Source organism: Phyllopteryx taeniolatus, chromosome 7 (genome assembly GCF_024500385.1).
Source record: "Phyllopteryx taeniolatus isolate TA_2022b chromosome 7, UOR_Ptae_1.2, whole genome shotgun sequence".
Classification (NCBI taxonomy): Eukaryota; Metazoa; Chordata; class Actinopteri; order Syngnathiformes; family Syngnathidae; genus Phyllopteryx; species Phyllopteryx taeniolatus.
In genome coordinates this window covers 23,585,366-23,601,320 of record NC_084508.1, presented here as the reverse complement: position 1 = coordinate 23,601,320, position 15,955 = coordinate 23,585,366, and the positions used below count along the sequence as shown (strand labels likewise).

At 40.5% G+C, this 15,955-nt stretch overlaps 1 protein-coding gene across 6 annotated transcripts in view; it reads left to right on the top strand.

Annotated features, from left to right (window-relative positions):
• The window catches only part of rnf220b (ring finger protein 220b), a 39,876-nt gene extending 24,008 nt beyond the window's left edge, over positions 1-15,868 (top strand). For 4 of the 6 annotated variants that reach the window (XM_061779180.1, XM_061779175.1, XM_061779176.1 and 1 more), the window contains 13 exons: positions 83-125; positions 216-308; positions 2,205-2,247; positions 2,508-2,597; positions 7,457-7,500; positions 7,814-7,901; positions 11,887-11,983; positions 13,000-13,059; positions 13,163-13,224; positions 13,330-13,414; positions 13,997-14,105; positions 15,125-15,199; positions 15,282-15,868. In XM_061779180.1, the coding sequence (XP_061635164.1) occupies positions 83-125; positions 216-308; positions 2,205-2,247; positions 2,508-2,597; positions 7,457-7,500; positions 7,814-7,901; positions 11,887-11,983; positions 13,000-13,059; positions 13,163-13,224; positions 13,330-13,414; positions 13,997-14,105; positions 15,125-15,199; positions 15,282-15,353 (961 nt within the window). In that variant the 3' untranslated portion in view covers positions 15,354-15,868. The remainder of the gene's footprint in view (positions 1-82; positions 126-215; positions 309-2,204; positions 2,248-2,507; positions 2,598-7,456; positions 7,501-7,813; positions 7,902-11,886; positions 11,984-12,999; positions 13,060-13,162; positions 13,225-13,329; positions 13,415-13,996; positions 14,106-15,124; positions 15,200-15,281) is intronic. The other 2 variants (XM_061779181.1, XM_061779178.1) reach the window with 1 other exon arrangement.
• The last annotated feature ends 87 nt before the right edge of the window (positions 15,869-15,955 follow it).

Below are 15,955 nucleotides of genomic sequence, written 5' to 3'. Positions count from 1 at the left end.
TATTGTGTTTGTTTTACAGCGTTTGTGTGTTTCATATTGTTTACATGTGTGCTCATGTATTATTTACCTTTCTTCTCACAAGCGTCACTTCGATGCAGCACGACCACCTCATGAGGACGCCAAAGGTAAACACACTTATATGATACCTTCATGATTTGCATTTAATCCGTTGCTCCTCATCCCTTCTCTGACTCCTTTCGCTCCTTATTTTTTAGTCTCTTTCATTTTCTCTGCACATCAAACGCGAAGGAGCGTCTCCAGCCTCACCCCCTCAATTGGCTGACGACATCCACTCTGACCGATATCAGGTAAACTTTTAACTCATCACAATCGGATTTTAGACCATCGATTTTCTATAGCTCTCATTAGGATGGCAGGTGAGTTGAAGCCTAGCCCAGCTGACTTTGGGTGAGAGGCGAGGTACACCTTGGACCAGTAACCAGCCAATTGGGCACAAATAGACAAACAACCATTCACTCTCAAATTCACACCTATAGACAAGTTAGTCTTCAAATGAACCTAACACGCACGTTATTGGAATGTAAGGAAGAAGTACTCGGACAAAACCCACATAAGCATGGGGAGAAGATGAAAACCAGTCAAGATTTGAACCCCGAACCTCTGAACTGTGAGGCAGACATGCTAACTACTAAGGCCAACTTGCTGCCCACAGTCATATTTAATTACCACAAAAATGTTGTTGTTTTTTATTTCCCTATCACAATATTAGGTACAGGTCTATATAATATGGTGTTTGAATGTTTGTTTTGCACAATGAGAGGGAAAAATTTTTAGCAACATGATGCTTTGCAGTACTACACCACTATGAATTACAAATCACAGTAATGAATATATTGTTGAATTTGTACCTCTCTGACAGTAATTATTTTTCTTTCTCTTTTTTTTTTTTTTTTTTAATTTAGCGCTTTTATTGGATCTCATTAGATTCAGGAATACCTAATTTTGTGGCCAGCAAGTGTAAAGCCAAGAAGGTTCATTGATTTTTGCAGGCGTTGCAGCCACATGTTATGTTCATTAACACACACACACACACACGCACACAAACACAAAGGTTGCTCAGCTAGTACTTAGCGACATCATAAACATTGTTGCTGGTCTTGATGTGGTGCCAGTGACTCAGCAGTTTTATGGGCTCCGAGTTGATCACACGCTGCAGCCAACACTCACAAGTAATATGTTCATCAGTGGTACCGGTCCCTTCGCTCCTAACAGAGTAACTGTGTAAGGAAATAGATTAAATCAGATGCAGATGTCACAATGAGCTCACACTTCCTCTCCTGTCCAAATTGCTGTTCTTTTTTTAACTGTGCATATTTGTTTTACTCCAAATTAATATCATTTTGATACAAAAGTAAAATAGTACAAAATTGACAAAAAAGTCTTCCTTTTTTCCTCCAACAATGTTTTTTTTTTTCCATTTAACCTTTATTTAGCCAGGAAAACCTCGTTGAGATTAAAAATCTCTTAGGACATTTACATATAGACAAACAAAAACTCACACTCAAATTTATCCTTATGGACAAATCGAGTCTTCAGTGAACCTAACATTCATGTTTTTGAATGTGGGAGGAAGCTGGAGTAGCCAGAGAATACCCTTACAAGTGCAGGGAAAACATGCAACCTCCACACGGAAAGGCCGCATCTGAGATTCAATCCCCGATTCTCAGAACTGTGAGGTATACATGCTAATCACTCATCCACCGTGCCGTCCACAACGATAACTCCAGACATTCATGCATTTTCTATAGTGCATTTCCTCATTAGGATCGAGGGTGAGCTGGACTTTTATCAGCTGACTTTAGATGAGAGGCGGGTTCCACCCTGAATGGGTCACGATTCACAGTGCATATGTAGACAAACAACCATTCACACTCACATTCCAACCTATGGACAATTTAGAGTCTTTGCCATTTTGGGGGACTATGTGAGAAAGGTGCAGTTAAAAAAATAACGATAAACAGAGAGCATGCAAACGCTACACCCGGACAGGCATGAGCTGAGATTCAAACCCTGGATTTCAGAACTGTGGTGCATAGGCGCTTATTTCTAGACCACCGTGCTGCTCAAATCTTTAACTCTTAACATTCGACTCAAAACATATTGCTATTTTGTCAACTGTGAATTATGCATGTAAGTACAATGAGCCATATATTTTGACACATTGTTATTTTTCTTTGATACAGACATTTCTGCGTGTGCGGGCCAATAGACACACAAGACTAAACGGTATGTTGATGATGCATGCTCACGAAAGCAAATACTTTGTCTCATTGCTGCTGACCAATAAAAACGAGTAGTGAGTGAGAGACTCACAGCTCTGCACGGAGATGGCTTATCTTAATATACAGTCATCTTCCCTTTTTGTTGTGTTGTGTTGCATGCACACATCAGCCCATTTCCCCACACGCCACCCTCAACCGGCCTAGCGCCCACACGAGCAGAGGAGTTATTAACCTTTCACTTTTGACCTCTTGATATGTTAACAGTCGACGACCTCTGCTGGTGCAGGTGCTATGTCAAATCGGCCCCATTACGCTCCCACAGCGCAGGAGCCCAACTAGACTGCACACAAGCTGGTAAGACACAACACAGATGCAAACTGGAAGCACACTTAGACAATAGAAAAATAAAATGTGTTATTAGGGGATATAGATAGATAGATAGATAGATAGATAGATAGATAGATAGATAGATAGATAGATAGATAGATAGATAGATAGATAGATAGATAGATAGATAATACAGTGGGGCAAAAAAGTATTTAGTCAGCCACCAATTGTGCTTAATGAGGCTTGTAATTTTCATCATAGGTATATCTCCCATATGAGAGAGAGAATGAAACAACAAATCCAGAAAATCACACTGTCTGATTTTTAAAGAATTTATCAGCAAATTATGGTGGAAAATAAGTATTTGGTCACCTACAAACAAGCAGGATTTCTGGCTCTCACAGACCTGTAACTTCTTCTTTAAGAGGCTCCTCTGTCCTCCACGCGTTACCTGTTTTAATGGCACCTGTTTGAACTCATTATCAGTATAAAAGACACCAGTCCACAACATCAAACAGTCACACTCCAAACTCCACTATGGCCAAGACCAGAGAGCTGTCAAAGGACACCAGAAACAAAATTGTAGACCTGCGCCAGACTGGGAAGACTGAATCTGCAATAGGTAAGCTACTTGGTGTGAAGAAATCAAATGTGGGAGCAATTATTAGAAAATGAAAGACATACAAGACCACTGATAATCTCCCTCGATCTGGGGCTCCACGCAAGAGCTCACCCCGTGGGGTCAAAATGATCACAAGAACGGTGAGCAAAAATCCCAGATCCACACGGGAGGACCGTGAATGACCTGCAGAGTCCTGGGACCAAAGTTACAAAGGACGTGTCCCCCTGCTTACGACAGTACATGTCCAGGCCCGTCTGAAGTTTGCTAGAGAGCATTCGGATGATCCAGAAGAGGGTTGGGAGAATGTCTTATGGTCAGATGAACCCAAAATAGAACTTTTTGGTAAAAACTCAACTGCATCCAAAGAACCTCATACCTACTGTGAAGCACGGGGGTGGAGACATCATGCTTTGGGGCTTTTTCTGCAAAGGGACCAGGACAACTGATCCATGTAAAGGAAAGAATGAATGGAGCCATGTATCGTGGCATTTTGAGTGAAAACCTCCTTCCATCAGCAAGGGCATTGAAGATAAAACGTGGCTGCGTCTTTCAGCATTACAATGATCCCAAACACAACGAAGGAGTGGCTTCATAAGAAGCATTTCAAGGTCCTGCAGTGGCCTAGCCAGTCTCCAGATCTTAACCCCATAGAAAATCTTTGGAGGGTGTTGAAGGTCTGTGTTGCCCAGCGACAGCCCCAAAACATCACTGCTCTCGAGGAGATCTGCATGGAGGAATGGGACGAAATACCAGCTACAGTGTGTGAAAACCTTGTGAAGACTTAGAGAAAACGTTTGACCTCTGTCATTGCCAACAAAGGGTATATAACAAAGTATTGAGATGAACTTTTGTTATTGACCAAATACTTATTTTCCACCATAATTTGCTCATAGATGTGTGATTTTCTGGATTTTTTCACCTCATTTTGTCTCTCATAGGTGAGGTATACCTGTGATAAAATAATTACAGGCCTCTCTCATCTTTTTAAGTGGGAGACCTTGCACAATTGGTGGCTGACTAAATACTGTTTTGCCCCACTGTGTGTGTGTGTGGATATATATATATATATATATATATAGCAAGACCCAGGGAGCAAGAGCGAAGAACCAAGAAGAATTGCTGGCAGCGGTCTGGGGTTAAATACCCAGGGTGCCTCTTCAAAGAGGACAAGACCACACCCATCAGCTTGAATCTAGTCTACAATTTTGACCGATAAAATGGGTTTAAAATCATGTATTAATATAAAATAGTCCCAACTTTGTATTCTCTACTCAAAGGTCAAGCCTATAGAATGACTGTTTATACTTTAGTCTTGGTAAATCAACTGCTTATGGTTCAAATCACATTTCATGCTGCTTGGAGTCAAATCAAGACAAACAGTTCTCAAAATCTCACAGCTGCGCTTGTAAAGTTGACACACTGACACAGACATTAAGGCATACATTTGGAATCATTCGGCAGAGTTTATAAAATATCAGAGCAGAAATTCTTCTTTGGTTAAAGATCAAATGAGAGTCCACGGTTTGGCTTTGCAGTTCCTTTCGACACCAGCGAGTGTCGCCTTGTCCCAGCAATTGTTCCTATTAAAAGAAAAATGGTCCGGTGAAAAAATTTGGGGGCCTTTGATGCTTGGGAGTTCAGATTTCTAGGGAAGATATTAATTAGTTTAGGGTTGGTCCTCTTGAAGTACGCCAGGCATCCTCTTAGTGGTAGTCTCACAGCTGGGCCGCTTGGAAGAAAGCAGTTTATCAAGTCGTGGGGGAGTCACTGTGACACCTCAGGTTGCGGGGAACATTTCTGCTAAATATCCCCCTTTTCGTCGGCTCGATGGCGGGTCCAGGCGACAACCCCTTGGAAGGTGGCACAGGTTGGCAGGTACACACAGCAATGCAGTTACCAGAGTACAAGATTAGCGCCCCCCTTTACAGCTATCACGGTTGTCAATGACAACATCTTACTCAAGGTGTGTGTCTATATGTGAATATAGATGTCAATGTAGGTGTATCTATGTGGTGAGGTCAAGAGATTGCACACTTGAACAAAAAAGGGAAAAAGCTAACATGAGCATTAACGGAGAGTCCTTGTAGCGTTCTCCAGAAATAGGAAAAGAGGAGGAGAAGAAAAAAAGAAAACATTTCAGCCCAGCTCCTTCCTCGCGAAAAAAGAAAACAAAAATTCTACTATTAGGTGTGAAACCTATTCAAGTAGCAAACCAAAAGAAGAGGTGAAAGACAGGGGTTCTAGTCTGGGCAAAGGAAAGAAACCTTAGCCTGAGTAAAAGAGGAAGCGAGGAGGTCCCGGAATCTGTTCGGTCAGTGGGGGGACCTCCTGCACAATTTGATCTGGGTCATTTTCAGGCTCAGCCATTCCTTTCCACTGGAAGACCTCAGGCAAGCATTGGAGTTTCGATAGAGAAGGTAGGCTATGCTGAAAGCCATGTAGTGGTCGAGGATGGTTAGGGCCACTAAGTTAAGGTCTGTAGCACAGCAGGAATGTGCAAACAGGGGCTCTGGTGTCTTAGCGTTGGTCATGTCAATTGCCTGAGTTCCTTCAAATTTAATTTGTTCAAGCCTTTTGGGGTCAAATTCAAATTTGTGCTGTTTGAAAAACTTAGTTCTTAGTTCTAGTATATTATATAATACAATTATTATTAATGATTATATCATACAATAAATAATTGACCTTAAGAATAATACCTTCTTGATTAGTCCTCAATGATAAAACAAAATATCTTTTAAAAATAAAATTGATGATACTAATTCAAAGAGATCTTTAACAATAGACAATAACTATAATATGCATTTATTACATCATAAGAAATAATTCACCTTAAAATATTATGTTGGGGCGTTTTTATGTGTGTCCATATAAAGTGAAATATTGTGTGTACTATTTTATTAGGTATGTCACAGATAGGCATTCACACACAGTTTAATATGAAGATAATCCCAATTTCTTACATTTTCCTTCAAATATACAGTATATAATTTTCTCTGTCATTTCTTACTCATTCAGAATCAACACATCACAATCTGGCTTTAATCCATATCCATGGCATAAAACCCATGTACGCCCAAAATAGTGATAATAAATGAATTGAAGGAATAATTCCCACATCGAAGGACTGCAGTTTATTCAGCTTCTAACTGACTCTTCAAACTGCCATTGCTGTCGAGGTCTGTTAGCCTTTATTGGGTTTATAACAGGACGCCATAATGACTTTCTAAATCCACGTCAGAGGAAGAAGAGAGTGTGTGAGTGTGTGTGTTTGACTGTGCCCTGTTGATTAATCAACCTCTCACTTTCCTTCTCTCCTCTTCTTTCCTGTTTTGATGAGCTCTTCCTCATCTATGAGCACCTCTTTAACCCTCATTATATTTGCTGGCATGGCGGCACTCGGGGTCACGGCCACATGCCCCAGTGTGTGCGTGTGTGTGTGTCAGTGCGCACCACCACCACCCTTTGTCACCCCACTGTCAGGAGCCACAGTCATGCAGGAATTAAGGGGCCCTAAAACTTAATGTCCCTTGCTCGCTATCTGCAGTCAGTGAGGTCCCAATGGGGAACGAGGAGCTGCTGGTGTTCTGCCATGTTAACTTTTATATCACGGAGGAAAGTGGGGTTGCAGTGATACACCGTCATTTTAGTCTACAAGTCTTTTCAAGCTCTTACTGTATGTACAGGTAATATTTCGTTTCAGGATCTGTGTGTGAGGTAATCTTACCAATAAGATAACGTTCTCTAGGAAAAGACGACAATGCACTATAAGGTCATTCAAATTCATAAAATGATACATATCCTCCTTTCTGCTTGAGCTAACAGCCAAACAGGACAAAAAAAAACACACACAAAAAAGACATTGCTTTGTTGAAGACTGCGATACATTGTATACATTTACGGGGATGTTTTTCATTTTAAATTCACAATACATTCTTGATGTTTGTACATTCACACAGATTTACACAATTATTAAAAAAATAAAAAATCAGTACCTAGTTTTCATTCAAAAATAAAATCACACTTCTTTTTAACTGTTCTAAGAAGCTAGCTTCTTTAGTGGATGCCTTATGTGGAAAAAGTTATTCTTTTTAGGTAAAATAATGTAATTGAACCATGTAAAGGCACGATTTAAAATGTGTGAATTATCCCAAACCAGATGAACCACTAAATATTGTGATTTAAATGAATCAAATTATGAATATCAATAAGAATTTATGACAGCAGTCAATGTGCCTTAAACTTTGTCTTTGGCATGTGTCCTCAGTCAGGATCAACAAACTGAAGCGGAGGAAACCAGAGGATGGTCAGGTATGGTTGAGTTGATCTTTTTTCCCCCCTATCAAGTAAAAGAAATGAAACCATCCATCGTGACATTTTTATTGTCACTGGATATACAAATATCAGCACGCCGAGAATGTTATAGGACACCGCTGGCTGCCTTTGTCCATGCTGCATCAGGATCACTGTCACGTCAGCGTGTATTCATGTGAAAACACTTCACTTGTCATGAAAAGGCTCCCAGAGGCTACTGGAAATATAAAGACAATCATCCTGGTGAGTGTTGTGTGTGTGTGTAAATATGCTTTTCTTTGTGTGTGTGTGTGTGTGTGCATTTGTTTAGGAGGTCCCTGCAGACACGACACCATCAGAGGATGAGTGGAACGAAAGGAGGAAGATACAGATGATGTCGCTAGTTGGAAGGTTCAAAGGTAGACGCGTGCACGCGCGTGTGTGTGTGATGGTGTGCATTGGGCAGTAATAACGTGACTGAGTGGCAGTTGTTGAAAAAGCACTGAACTTTTCAGTCCACATTACAGAGGAACAGCATGCCTAAAAGGTTAGCATCCACGCTACGACAGACTCTGACATGCAGTTTTGTCACAAGACAGATATACCGAACACACGCCTGTTTAAAGGACATGCTGTTCTCTTTGTAGAGACAAAAAGACATTAAAAACATTTTTCATTTTTTTTCCCAAATTATAACCTTTGCAAGGTAGCCCTGTGGACTAGTGGATATATTCTGATTCAGATATAGAAAAGTTTAAGGGAGCACAGAGCGGCACAGTTATTGATACAAGTTTACAATGATCAATCACACAATCTATCAATCAATCAATAAGGCCAGGAATAGAAATAAGTACGACTGGAAGTCAGAATTCTGAGAGTTCAGGAGGAGGACGAGCCTGGGGGACAAAGCTGGATCTTGCAGGCAGGCCACCGTAGCCTCTGACCGGATGACAGCTGGGAAGAGAGCGTGGGAGAGGTCCTTCAGGATCCGGGCAGTCTTGCCGCTGCCTGTTGCTCAGAAATATTAATCAGGGAGCGAGTGGGAAGTCCAGTTATCTGGGAGCACACCTTGACTATGCTGTGTAGGCAGTTCTTATCCTGTAGGGTGATGGACTGTTATCAGCAGACCATCGGGAATGACGTGACAGGCTCGATGAAGGCCTAAAAGAATGTCAGTAGGATATTGTTGCTGACAGAGAAGGAGTTCCGCTTCCTCAGGATGTACTGTACATCCTCTAGTGGCTCTTCCCCATGATCACCTCTGTGTTGGAAGAGAACCTCAGGTCAGGTGGTCAACAAAGATGTTTTCTGTCTCAACTGGTGACCCGATGGACAGTGGTAGCGACAGCTGCAGCTAGCTCTCGAAGGCTCGAATTAAGTGGTCTCGCATCGCTATTTGCAAGTCAAAATTCGCATTTCACGCCTCATAAAACACATTGAAAAGCAAAACTGCGACTCGCAGATTGTTTGCTGTGCTCAACGGATGCACGGACGTGACAACGTCGTCACCGAAAAGGCGGAAGTGACGCAAAGCTTTGTTGGTGGCGCAAGAAGGGCAAAGCTTAATTGATAAGAAAAGTGCAAAAGAGTGTGTGGTATTATTTCATAGTGAAAATACAAGGCGAGCACCCGTGACATGTAAGGTTGTAACACAGACCTTTCTCACCGCCCAAGACGCCTAATGTGACGTCTGAGCCGCAGCTGAACACACTATATATGAGCCTTCATATGTCGGGGGCTGAGGGCTCATATATAGTGTGTTCAGCCAGCCGGGGCTCAGTCGTCATATTCGGCATCTTCGTTTATCATAAACACTGTATTTGGCAACCGATTCAGTGCAGCAGCTTCCGCCATTCATGCTTACATCGCAGCTGGTCAGTGCCCGAGGTGCGTTCAGGGACACTGCGTAATTTCTCTATATTGTTTTTCATTATTTTTTTTTATCAGAATGCTGTAGTTAAAACGCTGTACGATCGCACTGTCATAAAATAGAATTTAGAATAGAAGAATAGATCAGATCAAATATTTTGTTCATATAGTCAGCCAGAACTCCAAGGAATGCAAAGTTATCAATGTCCGTTCACCATCTTTCCTGTCACACTCTGTTGTGTGTTTTTGTTTGCACATTAAGGACAAAAGCCCTGTTTTTGTTTTAATTCCTCATTAAAAAAAAGACCATTCAAGCAACAGGTTTTTCCTCATGTTTTTGAGATTGCAGAGTGGAAGCTGCAGCTGGCTACTAGTGTGGACTAAACGGGTGGCAACATGGGGAAATTAAATGCCAGTATTTTGAGGGTAATAACTCGTCAGAAACATATTAAGAAGAAAAAAAAAATATGAACTGTTTCATTTTTGGAACGGTGAATTTGGTTCGAAATTTCGAAAATTATGAACTATGAACTGAAGTAGTTCATTTTTGGAACGCTGAACTGAACTTATTTTGAACTATTTTGCGTAGAAAAAGAACTTCCCCAACACTAACGTTACTTACATAGAGGGTGCTTAAAGGTTTTGCTCACTGTAGTCACAGTATGACATATGGCCAGTGTTGTACTACCATCTGATCTGTAAGTGGGTACACTTTGAGTCATGTAGGTGAAAAACATGGCACATGTGCTCAGAGAGGAACCGTTGTTGTGTTGCTCTGCCTACCTGGTATGCAAATTGGAGGGGATCAAGCTGTGAACTGCTCTGGGAGAGATTTGCTCATTGTTCTGTTTAACGACACTCTCCGTGGCTTTCATCACGTGGAAGGTGAGGGCAACTGGGCTGAGGTCACCACAGTGTTTGAGAGCCCAGCCACTGATGTTGTCGGCGCCAAGTGTAATGTTCATTTTTGTCCTATTGAGGGCCCTCACCACATGCTTGGTGTAGAATGTGATAAGGTGGTCAGCAGGCCTGAGCTGAGAGCTGGTCTTGGCAAGCTGGGTGGAGTTGTTGGTCTTGAATCTGTGTAGGAGTAGTTGAGGTTGTTGAGCAGATATACTGGGCTTCTGCCAGTGATATGGATACGTTCACTGGCCATGGTGGTGGTATTACACCAATCATCCTCCTCAGACCTTGCCGAGCTGCATGGAGGAGATTCTGCATCAGGTTCCATAGTTACGCAGATGATACACACCCGTGTTTCCTGATGCCACAGGGCCAATTCACTGCATTGGCTACTCGTGTTTCAGGATAGTTTTTAAGGTTATTTTACTCGTTTTTGAATGTCTTAATGGGCCATCGAATCTATCTGATACGTTTTTATCATATCAAGTCTCACGGGTCCTGCGGTCCTCTGGCAGTGGCCTATTAATTGTTCCCAGAGCTAGAACAAAAACCTACAGAGGCTGCATTTCAGCTATTATGGCCCACACCTCTGGAACAGCCTGCCAGAGGGCATCAGGAATGCAGCGACTTTTAAAAAGAGGCTCAAGACTCACCCGTTTGGTTAAGCTGATTTAACTGATTCTTATTTACCTTTTAACTGATTTCTTAAATATTTAGTTAGACATTTATCTACTCATTCTTTTATTCGTTCCTCTATTTATTTATGTTTTATCCTATTTTATTGTATCTTCTGTTGCCCTTCAGTTTTTATCCTGTCCTATTGTCTTTTAGTCTTTTTTATGTTTAACTCAATTGTCTCCTCATGGGAGCCTCCATGCTGGGAGGTGTGTTCGGTCTACTCGCGGGGATGTCATTCTGCAGTTTCCCCGGAGCCGGGGGCTGGGGGGCTCTGCACAATGTGACCCCGGTCGTGGTGTTCTCTGTGGTTTCATCCTCTGTGGTTGCAGGCTGTGACGTATCTCGGTGTGTATGGCTCCCACAGGTTGTCTCGCCTCACCTGGATCCTCAGTGCCTTGTCATGTCTCTACATTATTAGTCAATATCAGCTGTGTCTTTGTGTGTACGTGTGGGTGTGTGTGCGCTTGTATGGGTGTGTCTGTCTTTACAGTATATGTGGGGATCAGAGGGGTGTTGCAATTTTAATTGTCTGTTTTTATCTCTGTACTTTGTGTTGCATTTTTAATGTATGAAAAGTGCTATATAAATAACATTTGATTTGATTTGATATACATGCCTGGAGATTGACTGGCGACCAGTCAAGGGTGTACCCCGACTCTAGTGCAAAATCAGCTGGGATAGGCTCCAGCTCACTCGTGACCCTAAAGAGAACAAGCTCTATAGAGAATGGATGCATGGATAACTTATACATTTCAATACAAAAAGAAACAAATCTGTTCGGAAGAAGGATGATGTAGTATAATATATAATACTTAAAAAAAAAAAACATCAAGTACAATAAGCACTTTTTGCTTGAATTACTGCCCTCAGTCTTTTTTGAAGGGAGATCAGAATGGGACAGTTCCCTCTTGTTCAGAGGTGCCTCACAGTATGAACATGTCCGTGTGTCGTCAGGTTCAATGTTGGTGAGCAGCACGTCTAAAGAGGGTCGGGACAGCGACGCAGACCTCGACGTTGATGGAGACGACACCTTAGAGTACGGCCGAGCCCAGTATCTTTTCAATCTTAAAGGAGCGCTTTTAACTGTGATTGGCGCCTCTCGCTTGAAGTCAGCTGGGATAGTCTCGAGCTCACCTGCGACTCTAACGAGGACAAGCGCTATTAATAAAATGAAGGGAACAATATTTTTAATAGTTAAGTAATATCCTGAAACGTGTACCGGTAATACAAATTCACATTTGCTCCTAAGTCAGTCACATCATCTTGAAAATCTCCTTTAAACCCTTTTAGGGCAATAAACGATATTTAGTAACTTATCACACACGTCACTATAAAACAACAAATCAAGGTAAAAGAAGATAAAGAAATCGATTGGGAAAAAAATGATATTACGCTGTTTTATTATAATTATGTAATGAAAATCATTACATAATTTGAAAAAGTTACTAAAGTGAGAAAATAATACACAACAATAATTTTCTGGGGAATGCAATTTTGACTTTATTAATAATTTATTCATTATTTAATGCTTCAAAGAACTCCTTTTGATTTTAGTTTTATACTTTAGCAACTTTTTAAATATTTGTTTTCCAGTTATTTTATTATATTGTTAAGCCAACTTTCAGTATGATTTTTTTATACATTTTTAATAACCTAATTCAAGTAGTTCTGCTGCTTCATGGTGAGATTTGCAGGGTCCATTTTAAGTGCGCAAATAAGATTCGTGGCTCAAAATAGGGCTACCAAAATTGGCAATCAATAGATCACAGACCACCACCAAGGCCAAACAATATTACTTCCTATCAGAACCCAATTGTATACCTTCATGGAATTCTGAATTTACGACTCATCATTATTATGAATCTTGAGGGGGAAAAATAAGTGAAAAAAAAAAGCTCTGGATTTTGTTGAAATCGCCTCGGTATTTTTTGTATCATATTAAATAATAAATCACCAAATAGAAATATAAATACATTACATTCTTACAGTGTTGTGGTTTGGGTTTTTTGTTTTGTTTTATTTATTTATTCACTTTTTAAAGCTTTTTTTCCTTAGCTTTCTCTTTAGATACACAGAGACTGATGTGATCATGTGTTCTGGGGAAAACGTCAAGGAGACGACAGCTAAGTATGTTCGTTCACATTTCAAGACAATTTTGAAGCTCCTAAACATTTATGACGTCGCTGTGTCTCAGCATCAAGTGAGTTGACATTTCAATGTTGTTGTGTAGCAGTGTCGGTGCACTGCCTGACTCTGGAGTCCACCGAGAAATTTCCAAATTGTCAAATGAAGGTATGCTGAGCTAAAAGGAACGATTAGAATTGAAAGTCATTGACTGATTCTCTCGCTGCATTAAAATTTTCTTTTTTCTTTTTTTCTTTATTCTCGTCTATGTAGAGAGTCCGTCCACCAGCAGTGGTGATAAAGTGGATGCAAGCACACCTGTCCTCCCAAAAACCTGCAAAAACACCGGCGTAGACATGTAAGTTCATTAATTGGATTTTAAAGCTCTGTAAGCTCTGACAATAGCAACGTGACCAAATTTCCCAAAAAATAACAATCTGTCAAAATGCTGCACCTGGTTGGAATGGCCACTTCAATCCGAGTACAACACACCAAGATTTTGAAAAATGTAGCTGGAAATCCTACAAAAAAAGTTAAGCATCATATTCCTCACATATGAAACTGGACCATGTGCCTCAAGCACATAATGATTTACTCCCAGAAAAAGGGAGATTGGTATGTAACTTTTTTACCTCAAGAAGAAGCAGACATGCTGCTCTGCTGAAAATGTTGTATTTTTTTAGATTTTGATAGAATGTCAAAGAGCTTATGGTGACTGCAATTGGCTAGCGACCACCCACCCCCCTCATCACCTTCCCTCAGCCTATGATAAATGACACAGCGCATGCAGCCAGTGTGATTGCTGCTAAATTTCATGCTCACTGTCCATGTTGGCCAGACGATAATTTAATATGTCTTCGATTTATAAATGATGATGCAGTGTCTAACTTGCTGTCTCTTGTGTGTGTGTGTGTCTCTGTGTATGCGTGTGTGTGAAAAGGTTCTCAGAAGATTCTGTGCGGACATCTCTGGATGCTCTTAAAGCTCGGATAAGAGATTTGGAGAAACAGTTGTGTAAAGGAGACAGATTTAAATGCCTCATCTGCATGGTGAGTGCATGTCTGTTTTTGGGGTGCTTGTTGATTAGGGCAGTGTTTGTAATTTTAGTGTATTCTCTGAAATCCAAGGAACTTTTATTATTCTTTTTTTTTTTTACCTTTCACATCGTTAATCTTTGGTCGCTGTCCAACTAAAAGCATGCACATTGCATTGTGTTTGTTTACCGTATACCAGAAACCATACAAACACATAATTTTGAATGCATTTTTTTAAATCACAAAATTTGAAGATGAACATGGTTTTCATGGGATGATGTTTTATTATTTTTGATAGATTCTTAAAAATACACCAACCGATAGATACTGAAGATAAATTGTATTTTTCTGACTGACTGTTCTCTAGACTGTTACCAATTTGAACATTCAATTAAAATGATTTTCATTTGCTTTATTCATTTCCATTTTTATTTCATTCATACTTTTCCAGAACTTCCCTCTTGTGGTCAAAATAATGAATTGTTTAATCTATTTTAATGGGAACTGGAATTATTTCTCTGAAAATGTGACAATGTGTGGGGCTTTTAACTAATCTGTTCGTTATTTATTTAAAGACTATATAATATTTTGAATATTTAAAAATGCAATTATTTGTATTTTGTTAGCTGTTACTAATTTTAAAATTCTCTCAAAAATATTTTAAAGTTTGTATTATTTAATTTGTGTGTGTGTGTGTGTGTTTTCCCCCTGGAATTTTCCCAATGGTGGGGCAAATAATGGGGTGTTTGTATCTATTTATGACACTAAAATTGAATCTCTGAAAGGAAATTAGTTGACGTGCGAGGCTTTTAACTAAACTGTTTATTAGAAACATATTTTTTTTTTGTCAATGTGTGATGTGTTTTGATCATCATGTGCAATGGCAAAAAGCACTTTAAACTTCCATGAAAAGAGCAAATAGCCTAAACAGCAAGAAGACGTTGAATTGCATAAAATAGGCTATTTATGGACATCTAGTGGCAAGATTTGCTATTACAAATGCAAAGTTTTGACCTGCTGTTTTTCCTCCTCAGGACACTTACTCCACCCCGCTTACTTCCATCCAGTGCTGGCACGTTCACTGTGAGGAATGTTGGCTCAGAACGCTAGTATGTTTCTCCTCTGCAAATATATATATACCATAAGGAACATTTAGCATTTGTTGATTACAGTGTGATTTTTCTGCATTAGGGAGCAAAGAAGCTGTGTCCTCAGTGCAACACCATCACCTCGCCCGGCGACCTGAGGAGGGTCTATCTGTGACGGGCGCAGGCCCGTCATAAGGGGTGGACTTGTGAGCAGCTGGCCTGACTCCCACCCGCTTCCCAATTTCACCCTACATTGGACCTACTTTTTAGTCAGTGCATTCACTCAAAAAAACCTCCTGAACAGGTCCAAAGCGACATTTTAACATGAACTATTTCAAATTCCTGTAACTTGTTTGGTGGAAAGACCTGGAAAAACAAACTTTGGGACAATATTTATCAATTTTATAACCCCTCTTTTCGGTTTTCTCGCAAAGCACATGTATATAATTTTTGTGTTTGGATTGCTGTTTGTATATGATGCTGTTGAGAACAACCTGGCTGTATTTACTGTATAGAGTTTGTCTTATTGTTTGTCTAGCTCCTTCTCTTCTTCTCATACAGCTTCCTCACTTTTTGTCTTCATCAATGTTACTATAATAAAAGTTGTGACCAAAAGGCGCTTCAGAGTGCATTATGAGGGGTCAAGCTGTGATGTGTCTACCTTAAGAAGTGGGTCGCTGCAGGATTAGCCGGGTGGAGCCCACGCACGGCTCAATTGGAGCCAAAGGTGAACTCACTCTGTGCCTTGACTTGGAGAGATTACATAGTGTCGGTGAC